Here is a 12,182-nt window from a genome sequence, read left to right on the forward strand (position 1 = left end):
ACAAGTTGTAGTATTCTCCGGTTCTTTCATTTCCTGCTTTCCCCCCCTCTACTGGTGTTACAAACTTGAACAGAGTAGGAACAACCTTTTAGGCTCCCATTTTAGTTTCTCTCCTTTTTTCATTTTCTCTTCCTCCTCTCCCTCGATCCTCTTCCCTCTTCCCCTTCCCTTCTACCTTACTTATTCTCCCTCCTTCTGTTTTTTCTCTCTTATCTATCCTTTTATCAGTTCATCCATCTTTCCTGTCTTTTGTTTTTCTGTCCATCTGACCTCCTTTTTTCCCCTTCCTTCCAACTGCCTGTCCCTGTGGACTAATTTTGTAGTAAATTCTTTCTTTGTCTAAAAGTGTATTTTACCTTCTCTTGAATGAGACTTTAGCTGGGTATGGAATTCTGTGTTAACAATTATTTTCTCTTGGCCCTGTGAAGATGAAGATATTTCATTTTCTTCTGTGTCTGTTGGTACTGTTTAGAAGCTTTTCATTTAATTTTGTTCCTGTATAAGTAAAGTGCCTTATCCCACTTGCTTTTTAAACACTTTAATGTGATGTATATAGAATGTGACTATTTATTTATCCTGCTCAAGGCTGGTGATTCCTGAATATGAAGATATATGTCTTTTGCATGTTCTGTAAACTTCTCAGCTGTTATCTCTTTAAATAGTGCCCTTCATTATCTCTCTTCCTCTGGAACTGCTCTTAGGCTGTGTTAGATCTTATTCTATTTTTTTATTTCTCTTAATCTCTCTTCACATTTTCTATTTCATTAATTCTGTGTAGAATTTTGCATATTTTCATTTTTCTCTTTCTACTTCATAAATTCTCTCTTCAGTTGTGTTTAATCTGATGCTTAATTCTTTTTAAAATACTTTATTTGGTTTTCTTACAAATGTTTGTCTTGCTTTTTCACAATACGTTGTGTTTTCAGTTTCTTCCTTTAAAGCTGCTGGTTTTAATCTTTCCTGTTTGATAGCCTGTATCTGATAATTTTTCATCTAAAGTTCTCAAGCAGTAATCCTAATAATTATCGTGTTTCCTCTTTTACTTGTAGTGGGTTTTTTTGAATAGCGTTTGTAAATTTTTATTCTGAGCTTGCCAGTGGGACTTTGTCTGTGGGAATCCACATTGCCTCGGTGAGGAATGTTCCTACCCCAATTATTGGTTCCCTTCATTTGCCTTGGGTCTGGGAGTCCCACTGGCTTGTGAACATATTTAATGTGAATTTCTTGTCTTGAGGGTCTTGGACCATGCTGGTAATAAATTCAAATTCTGTATCTGCTGGAGCATGTGTAGATTACAAATTATCATTTTGTAGACACCCTCCTCCAGGTCAGGGCAGACAAGGTCCCTTATCCTCCTATATATATATCCTCAGTATATATATTTTTAATAGACTCTCTTACCAGTGTTGGGGGTAGACTATCAATCTCTTTGGCTTTATTTTAGATAAAAATGTGTGTGGGTGGCGTGGGGAGAAGAGTGTATGGGTTTCAATTTCATTCTCATCTTTTGGTTGCTTTTTCTTCTCCAGCTGGTATCAAAATTCAAGCCCATTTCTAATTTCTTTTGTAATGCAAAAATTTTTACATTGTTTTGTCAGCCATATTACTGGAAATAGAAATCCTCATCATATTCTTTTAAATGTGTGTAATATTGTCTACTGATTATTTGATTGCCATTCTCCCTACACGTTTATTTTTAATCGGGCATTTATAGAATGACTGTTTTGTTCAGGCATTCACTCATTCTTTCAACAGATACTTGTTAAATAAGTAATTTGAGGTCAAGTATTGTGTTTATGTGCCTGCATGCAAAAATGAAAAATAGTGGTTTTATGTCTTGTTTTGAATATGGGTCTTTAACATCCAGTTCATTGAGGAGAGATACATAAATAAATCAGTGCGAAAATTTAGCAATAGAATTTTGACAAAAGAGCAGTGAAAGCACAATGGTGGCAGACTAATGACCTCTCTGTAGGAGGTATTGGAACACTCTTACAATTCCGTGTACATCAGAACCCTTTCTTTTCCTTTTGTAATGACTTGAACTTCTTAAGGGTGACAAATAGCCAAGATAATCTTGCTTAGTACTATACCAGAAATGTTTTTAAGAGGTAACTACATTTTTTTATTAAACTTTTGTCAGAATAGCTCAGTATTAATTATGTTGAAAAAATCTTCTCTGTTACTCATCAGCATTTTGATGACTTAATTGTTGAAACAAAGAGGGTTTGAGACTAGTGTCCAGTTTTCTTGTATTAACAATGGTAAGCACACGGTGCAAGTTGAGCTGTCATACGTGCTGAAGTGCGTGTGCCTTAATGCTGTGATACACAGGCCATTGAAATCTTTGGCCTTTCCGTAAATGGCATATAAAATGTGTCTTTGATGGTGTTTATTTAAAAACAAAATTTAAATGAAAGCAAATTCTGTAATAACTTTTAAATACTGAATTGCAATTACAGGGTTTTAATCTTACCCTATTACTTTTTTCTCATGAATCTTATAAGAATAGTATAACAAGAAGGTCTAGTTTCTGTTGAACCCGTCATTTCTATTTTCATGTTTGTTTATAATTGTCCATTGGAAATTTTAATATGGTTATGCACAAAGGCATTAAAATTGCTTCTGGTTTTCACTATTGTAAGTAGTGCTTAATTGAATAGCTTTATCTATATAGTATTTTCTTTTTCTCCAGAGTTTTGATGAAATGAATTTCCAGGACAGATTTTTAAGCCAAAGTGTGAGCATGGCAATTCTGTATTGTCTGAATGTTCCCAAAGAAATTCCACTAATTAATTGTATTTCACTATTACCCATATTGTTGCTTAATTCTTCTAGAGTATGTTTTGCAAAACTATAAATGTCTTTAGCATAATATTCTTAATGATAGCATAAATTATTTTATAAAAGAATATGTAACTGGTACTCTGAAATGAGATTAGTGAGAAATTATTACTTTAACCCTTTGTTCACTTATTTTAAAAGCATTGATTTCTTGGTGGCAATACATTGAGAAGGTGGGGAGTTAGAAGGCTGAGTGTGCCTGCGATTTAATTACCTGGTTTTATGACCTCAAGCAAGGAACTAAATCTACACATTTCAGATTTGCTATTTGGGAATTGTATTGCTTGGAAAGAAGCAATATGCCTGTTTCGGGATTTGGACCCAAAAGACAGTCAGATTAACTGTCTTTAAAAGTTTCAGAAGAGAATAAGTAGAAATTAATGAATTTAATTAAGAAAAGAGCTGTTGTGATATTGGGTCATGACAGATTGTGCCATTCATAGCACTGGGAAAATTAAATAATATTAAAGCATAGATTTGTATTGTTTAATTTGAACTTTTCTGTATGCAAAGCACAGAAAGGGCTTGAGGCGTGTACTGAAAAATAAACTTCGGACTTGCAGTGTTTTCATGGCATCATGAGGCTTCGTTGTCCTTTCACAGTATTAAATACTGTTGACATGTAGTACATTTGTAAATAGTTATGAGTGGGATTTTCTTTTAAGGTACGCTTTGCTGTACTTTTTATTTTTTTTACTAAAAACGTAATGGATTTTAATATGACCTTAATTTTCATGGACTATTTGAATTAAAATCAGGCAGAGAAAAATTGATTCTTTAGTGTTATAGTTTACAAATATATTAATGTTTATTCCTGGTCTGTACTGTGTTTCCCCGAAAATAAGACCGGATCTTACATTAATTTTTGCTCCAGAAGACGTGTTAGGGCATATTTTCAGGGGATGTCTTATTTTTTCACATACAGCCATCTACATTTATTCAAATACAGTCATGTCATCTTCTGGAACATCGTGATAACATATTAAATAGATCCATCTGGCTGATGATCTTAACTGGGGCTTATTTTGGGGGTAGGTCTTATTTTCGGGGAAACACGGTATTCTTTTTCAGTAAATAATATAAAATATATATTTGATATATAAAGTAGATTCAACACACATTTTAACAATTTCATTAAAGTCTTGTTTCTTAACACTAGGGGGCACTCTTGATTTAAGAATTCATATCTAAATTAATCTTTAGAATGTGGAATGAAATGAAATTATTTGAAAAGATTTCATTGCAAACTGAATATTGTCTTCAGAGAGAATTTGGATTATCAAGCTGGTTTTGTGAAGCAGTGTAAATACAAATTGATCTTAATAGTGTCATAAGGATAGTGAAGCTTATAAAATGAAATACTATGGATTGGAGGAAGTTAAAGTATTTCTGTGCTCTATTCATTTTCACATTGATTTTCTAAATGCGTTTTAAAAAGCCATTATTTCTAATATGTTTTTCATTAAAAAAACCTAGCACAATGTTTTGTTCTTAGCAGGTACTTAGGATATATCTGAAGAAATACAGATACGTAAATTTAAGATGTGACTGAAGGCTGCTATCATTAGTAATAATTTTTAAGCATTTGAAAACCAGAAATATGTTTTGCTTCATCTAGGAAACAGAGTTGAAGCATTCTCATTTATTGTGTTCGCAGTTAGGATTTAGGTGATGCCCAACATGTATTTTGCCAGAGTTGTGTTTCTAAGGTTTTTGTCATCTTTAATTAGAAGACTCCATCGATACTTAAACGTTGTGTGGATTAATCAGATAAAATCTGCATCATAATACACACCAGGTGTCAGCACTGTTTTAGGTGCTTTGCATATATTAATTCATTTGTCCTCACCACAACTCTCTGAAGTAGGTACTTTTTTAAATTATTATTTTATAGATAAGGAAAATGAGACAGAAAAGTTAAGCATTGTGCTGGGTTTAAACTTAGGCAGTCTTGTTCTGGTCTGTGTTTCTAAATCACTATCCTATAATGCTTCTCCAGAGAGAAGACAACTTAGCATCTAGAGAATTATTATTGCTATTTCAAACTCAGTTTTTAAAGGGGGTATAGTTTTTAAATATCTAATTTATAGACACCTATCATTTCTGTTAAGAAAAACATCATAGAAATTTAAAGTTGGAAAGGGACCTTAAAAGTCCATTTACTCCTGTTGTTTTACAGAGAGAAAGCAATCTTATCCTAGATAGGTGAGTCTATTTGTAGAAAGGGATTAGAACCTCAGGTAAATATTCTGACTTCCAATAAAGTGGAAAGAAATATGGTGTTGTGGAAAGAATATTTGATTAGAATTTTGGATGGCTTGAATTTTATTCTTGGCTCATTTACCAGGCTGTGTTCTCAGAGGCTGTTTCTTTGTGTTATATGAGTATAATATCGTATTGGTATTTGTGAAGATCAGTGAGATAATGGATTGAAGATATTCAAACTTTAGAACTCTATGCATATAAATATATCATATTGTGCTATTTGTGGTATCTGTGTAAAGTAGTTTATCAGTAATGGTAAACTTATTAAGTGTTGTTGATTTGGGAATGTTATTTAGATCTCTAAAAATTTATTGTTATGCCATGTGTTACTTTGCCATATGTTTTTTTACACTATTTACTTAAAACTTTAAAAGGTTTTGAGTTTTTGTTATCGTAAGTGAAAATGATGCTTTTGCTTTGCTGATTCACAGACATAAAGGTAACACTGGCCATTTGATGGGTCTGATCATTTGAAAATAACATACAGGATTGTGTTCAAATTGGATTTAGTGATTTAACTGAAATAAGAGTTTAGTAAAGTTGAAAAAATGATTTTTTGACATTTGTGTTTTTAAGCTTTGAATAATAATTAAACGCAAATTTAAATTTCCATTTATATTTTTTCAGGAATAATAATGTATTTGTGGCCTTGGACGTGAAGGAATCCGTCTTCTGTGCTGCTAACGGCGTCGGGGACTGATGTTGAGGGAAGCATGGACCTAATGAACGGGCAGGCAGGCAGTGTTACTACTGCTGCTACTGCCTCAGAGGTAAGGCGTTTACAAAGTTTACTTGTCAAGTTCCTTACCTGGCACTCTAACTCGTCAAGCGCTATGGTTGGCCACACATTTAAATCAGAACTTGAGAAAAGGGGCTATCAATTTTTCGGTTTTTCAAAAACCTCCTTTAATGGTACCATTCACATGTTAACCGTGCATCTTAGAAACATTACTCCTTACGCACTTAAGATACTTGGCAAATAATAATTACTTAAAATCCTTTCTTGGGTTTAGTTTTGAAGGACACATGGAATTTCTTTTGTGGCTTTTTTACATTACATGTACCTTGAGGGCAATAGTACAAGTGAGGCAAAGAAAGATTCTTCTTTTTGGAATCATATAACTTTGGACACTGTCTCGATCTCTTGATTCCAAGCCTGTTGAAGGAGTTGAAAGTGTTGGAGAGCTACTCTTCCAACAGATGGAGGTGAAGACTGAAGAAGATGCTCGCCTCTCTAGTTAATGTATCATGATTTTATTTTTGCCCTACCTTTTTCTCTCTTATTTTGTCTATACATCTAGGGTACTTGCCTGCTTTCCTTAATCACTTTAGCATCTAACTCCTATATTTTTCCCTTTATTATATAGGACGAGAATAATGTTTATGACCCTTTAACACCTTGGCCTCTAATTTCTTTAATACCTTCAGCTCCATTTTGCCCCAGCCAATTACTTAGGCCTTGCTGTCACTGAAATTGCTCTTAAGTCTGTAGTTTCGATTATTTTTCGTTTGCAGATGATCTCTATATTTTTATCTGTAGCTCTGACTTCCCTCATAAATTTTGTTAAGTATTTCTTATGGACCAGACACTTTACTTACAATACGAACAAAGTCAAGTTACTCACTGCAGTTTTGCCTCACAGCCTGTGTTGAAAACAGTCCAGCTCCTTTCTCTGACTTCTGTTAACAGCACCACCATCCCCCTCGCCATCTAAGTTTAAGTTTGGATTTGTCATTAACTTGCTTCCCCTTTGCCCGCCACAACCATTTTCTCATCACAGCAGGAAGACTCCACCTGCAAAACAAGTTTGCAGTCTTCTGTAATGTGTTCTCGGAAGGGTCATCCCACCATCTCTGCTTATTCCGGTGGTTCAAAACAGGTCACAGATCCTGTTCACACTCGAGACGATTCCGTGGGCCGTGACTATAAAGAGACAGAGGTTCCTGGCAGGCACCTTAGAGCCTGTCCACCACACTTGAACTCCAGGATCCAGTCCTTTTCTTCTTATTTCTGCTTCATTTGGTCATTTATTATTTCTTGTCTGGATTATTGCGATCGCTTTTTAGTGTTATCTTTCACTTCTATTCTCTGCTGTGTTTGGTCCATTTGATGATAATTCACTTTTAATATTCTTAAAATACACCTGTTGAACTTTATTGTGTCTCCAAACTGTCAGTGGTTCCTCATTGTCTACTAATTAAGTACAAATGGTCTTCAGCCTTGTATTCAAGACTTTCCTCAAAATGGCTCTAATTTTTTTTCTAATGGATTTAACTGGTACTAGTTCTCTACTTGAAATTTACTATCTCATGAAAGAATACCACATCTTGCTGATGTTTGTATAGCTTTTACTTCTGTTAGGTCTGCCTCTATCCATTTTTCTACCTGGAATTTCTCTTCCCATTCCACTGTTCAAAACAGACATTTTGTCTGTCTTTCAAAACCTGTTTCAGATACTACACTTTCAGGAAAGTCTTTTCCTGATCCCTTGAGCAGATGGGAGCGTTTCTGTTTTTAAAACTATCACTTAAAAAAAAAACCACAACCTTTTAAATAATTTTTTCATAAATTTATTCATAACTTTTCTTCCTTTTTTAAGGTAGGAATTATATTACATGTTTTTATTATAGATATAAGTTTACTTGGTATATTTAAAACCGTATTACTTGAATACCTTAAATGTATGTGTGTAAGTATAGTATTCATAACTATATATCCTGAAACATTTGGTCTAGTGTTACAGGAAACAGAACCGTAGGGAGCCCTTTTCCTGCCCCCTGCCTCCTGCCCCAGCAAGGGAGACTACTAGAACCTGACCTACTTGGGGGTAGGGAAATACCCACAATTATTTGTTAAATAAAATACATTATTTCACTTGTATATAAAATTCTGTTGACTTTACAAAAGTGAATGAATTACATCAGGCCTTAGAGTAGTATAATTTAGTATGTGAGTAGTAAGTGGAGGAAAGACTGTCTTTTAAATTGTCCTACTGTAGCAAGAAAATAAAATAACAAATACATATTTTCTACCTTCTCTTACAATATAGATCTATTACCATATTAAAATGCAATTTTCTCTTAAGTGTGGTAAGCTTACAGAATGAATAAAGCACTTGATCTGGGCGATTGACTTCTCCTGTCTCACTACCTTTACTCTTCACCTCTGCTTGAAGGTTCTGTTGTCAGCAGAGTTGCAGTGAGCTGTTTTTAGACATTTAGAAGTGTTGGAAGTGACATTTAGTCTTGTCTTGCATAAAGAATTCCTAACTATCCTCTTAGTGGACATTAGGTACCGCTTAGCTTATTACCAGCGTATTTATTGGTATTGGGGAAGCAGATGGAAGCACATCACTCGTAATTTTCTAAGCCTCTGCTGATGGCTTGGAAGAAGGACACAGAAAAGGGATTATTTATTTTGATTACCAATGAAATTGCCATTATGATGTACTAACTTGTCTTGATTGAGTTAAAATCTTGGAGAAAATTACCAAGTTATGTTTAATTGCCAAGTTATTACTTGACAGGATGTGATTAATTACTTGGGCAATTACTGGATTGGCGTATCCTGTGTAACTGATGTCCGAATGCTTAACATTATGAATAAATTTCTATGTTAGTCTTAGGGCATAAAATAATATTGTTGACATACTGTAAGCTAGTCATAGTTACAGAGATGAAACACGTGAAATAAAATGCTATGTATAAAATCCATTTATGGGGCTTGGGATTTCTGCTTGGACATGTAAATAGCTTGGAATTCACCACTCCGGTCCTCACAACACGAAAAAAACTGAACAAACTGAAAATCAGTAACTCTTCTTAGCTCTGTCAGAGAACTGATGTCACAGAGCAAACTGACAATGATGCCCAGAAAACTGGAAGGAGAGGCAACTACAGAGACTCACAGTTTACCAAGAGCAGAAAGTCACTGGAGCCCGGAAAGGGTAGGAAAACTTCAGTTGTAGTTGACAAATTACTAGAGGCTGTGTGTGGACTAGCTTTACAGTTAGAAACTTGTGGGGGCCCAGTCTTAGGCCCCTACCCCACATTTTTTTTTTTTTTTTACCTCTAGGAGCCCCACCAGGTTCTCACAGTGAAGATCAGAGAAAAATCCCCTCCTGCTTCCAGCAGGGGGAAGGGGGAAAGTAACCATTTTGCATTATGCCTGAGGAAGTATTCATTTTGAAGTATTCCTCTGTTCTCCCTTCCCCCACCCCACCCCTCCAAAAAAAATAAAAAGGGAAACTACTAGAGCCTAACCTACTTGCTGGTAGGAGAATACCCAATTTCAGCCCCTTCTACCATTCTCATCTCTCTCTCTAAGGGGAGTAAGGGCACTGAGAAGCACTTGAGGAGGTCACAGCCCAAGGGCACAGGCTCACTCAAAGACCTGCTTGCAGGGCTGAAACGGCTTCTCCTCCCCGCACTCCCCCACACCATGTCAACAAGGCTCCTGCGGAATAGGAAAGGATTGCAACTGAAAGAGCTGCAAGGCATAGACTCTAGCTAGGAAGGAGTTTCTGGGCAAACTCAGAGACAACAGGAGGGACAGAAACAAGGACCCTAGAGGAAATTGAACACTCAGATTGTTCCCTCTAGCAATAGCAAACAATAAACACAGCATAACTCCTACCTAGAGAAACATAAACCTGTACACTAAGGGCCTGTTTCTTTTCATTCCTATTCCCCAGTGCATCATGTCTGGTTTTCAAAAATTATAAAGCATGCTAAAAGATAAGAAGAAAATACAGTTTGAAGAGACAAAGCAAGCAACAGAACCAGACTCAGATATGGCAGAAACTTTGGAATGATCAGACTGGGAATTAACCATGATTAATCATGCTGAGGGCTCTAATGGGAAAGTGGACCGTATGCAAGAACAGATGGATAATGTAAGCAGGGGTATTGGAGCTCCAAGAATCAAAGGGAAATGCCAGACATCAAAAACACTGTGACAGAAATGAAGAATGACTTTGATCAGTTAACTGGTGACCAGTAGACAGTCAAGGAAAGAATCAGTGAGCCTGAAGATATGTCAACAGAAACTTCCCAAACTGAAATCCAAAGAGAAAATGGAATGGGAAAAAAAATGGAACAGAATCGCCAAGAACTGTGGGGCAGTGATAGAAGGGGTAACATGCATAGTGGGACTACGCAGAAGAAGAAAGAGAAACCAGAAGAAATATATGAAATAATAAATTATCCCAAATTGACGGATCCCTTCCTTTGTAATGATTTTGGTATTTAGCTGTTACTGAAAGGAAGGATAAAAGTGAAAATGAGACATAATGACAAGTACTCCAAAATGACTTACAACAGCTTGTAGGTTGACGTATATAATACCTTCGTAATTGAAACTTTGGTTAATTTTTTTGTGCTGTTAACTGTAGCCTTATAAGTCCTGCCACCATTTAGTAGAGTATGGTCTAAGTATTTTTACAGCGCTGATGCTCTGATTTCAGCCAACTGATGCAGAATACGTTTTTGTATCATGTTACAGATGAAGTGGAAATTGAACAGAAATAAGATTTTCGGAGCCAAAAGCTACGTTTTGTTCTCCAGATAGCAACAGCAAATTCAAGCTTAAAACAATAACTTTAAAGCAGAAATCACTTCAATTTGTAACATAATAGGAAGAACAATATCAATTGTATTATCACAAACAAACATTCACTTAGCAAATAAGACTGGATAATTAGTGGAGTTCTGAATGTTTTCTCATGGCTTATATTATGAAAATAAATCATTTTTTTCCTAGTAAAAATTACTAATAGTGTAAAAATTTGTAAATAGATGCGTCCTTCTCCTAACTTCCCTTTACCCCATTTGAGAATCACTGAACTTGTTAAAATCTTTTATTTCTATAGGAAGTGATAGGATGTCAGGATAAGGAAACTGACACAGGAAAATTATTTAATCAAGAACCTAAAAATCTAAAGTCAAGGTTAAATTTCAGATTCCTGACTCTTTATCTGTGTCTAGTGCTCTTCCAACTAAGCAACATGTTCTGCCCAACTTTTCTACAGCATTTGTTAACCCACTCTTCTGAAGTTTCCTCAGTTTTTAATGCCAATCTAGTTTCTATGACATTGACTGTGAAACAGCATTAAAATGGCTACATTTTCTTTCAATTTAACAGAAAAGTAGCAGTTCTGAATCATTAAGTGACAAGGGTTCTGAATTGAAGAAAAGCTTTGATGCCGTGGTGTTTGATGTTCTTAAGGTTACACCAGAAGAATATGCGGTAAGCCTCCCACCTCTCCTTCCTCCAGCTTTTGCCCATAATTACATATTGGTACTGTTGAGTTAGAATTTGTAGGGTCCAGCAGAGGAGATGGTTAAAAAAAAAATAGAAAAGAAAGTTGAATGTGGGAATTAATAGAGATAGTAGCACAATGATGGAACGAGGAGAAGGATGAAACAGGGAAGGTAAGAAGAGCTGTAGATATTTGTAGAGCAGCGTCATAAATTACGCTTTCAGCTTGGTAAGAATAAGTATTCGCCTTTATGGTAAATGCTTTCGTAGTACATACCTATTCCACCTCCCTAGGCCAACTCTTATTGACATGTTGGAAGTATTTTTATGCTTTTATAAATTAAAAAAATAAAGAATGAAAGTGGAACGCATTATTCCAATATCATGAAAGTTACTCAGAAAATCTTTTATTTCTTAACTGACATTAATGTTTGTTTATGTTATCTTTCTCTTTTAACTTGTTAACAGAATATATTGATTTCCTGATACTGAACTACTTTTGCAATGCAAGAATAAATTGTGTTTGGTCACAGCATCTTATTCTTTGGTATATTGTTGGATTTTGTTTTATCTCTATAGCGCGAAGTCCTTCGATGTGAGTTGGCACTAGTGTAGTCTCACTAGTTCTTATAAATTAGAAAGAAAATCTTTTAATATCAGATTTCATTTACCATTTGAGGAGATATGACTTAAGAGTCACAACAATGAACCAGTAGGTCTGGTTTTTATTTTTGGTTTAATGTATGAGTGTGTCCACATTTTCAAGATTATTTTTGTTGTAACTTTACCTCATTTATCTCACTAGAAAATACAA

The 12,182-nt window shown here is 35.1% G+C and overlaps 1 protein-coding gene across 6 annotated transcripts in view; it reads left to right on the top strand.

Moving 5' to 3' along the window:
• RALGPS2 (Ral GEF with PH domain and SH3 binding motif 2) overlaps nt 1-12,182 on the top strand; it is a 134,078-nt gene that overhangs the window by 24,056 nt on the left and 97,840 nt on the right. For all 6 annotated transcript variants that reach the window (XR_016022737.1, XR_016022738.1, XR_016022739.1 and 3 more), the window contains exons 2-3: nt 5,737-5,879; nt 11,252-11,356. Coding sequence is in view for 1 of the 6 variants with exons in the window: in XM_088801594.1 (XP_088657720.1) it covers nt 5,823-5,879; nt 11,252-11,356 (162 nt within the window). In the remaining 5 variants the exon portion in view is untranslated. The remainder of the gene's footprint in view (nt 1-5,736; nt 5,880-11,251; nt 11,357-12,182) is intronic.

Source organism: Rhinolophus sinicus, chromosome 11 (assembly GCF_057876585.1).
Source record: "Rhinolophus sinicus isolate RSI-liver-muscle chromosome 11, RSI-T2T, whole genome shotgun sequence".
Lineage (NCBI taxonomy): Eukaryota > Metazoa > Chordata > Mammalia > Chiroptera > Rhinolophidae > Rhinolophus > Rhinolophus sinicus.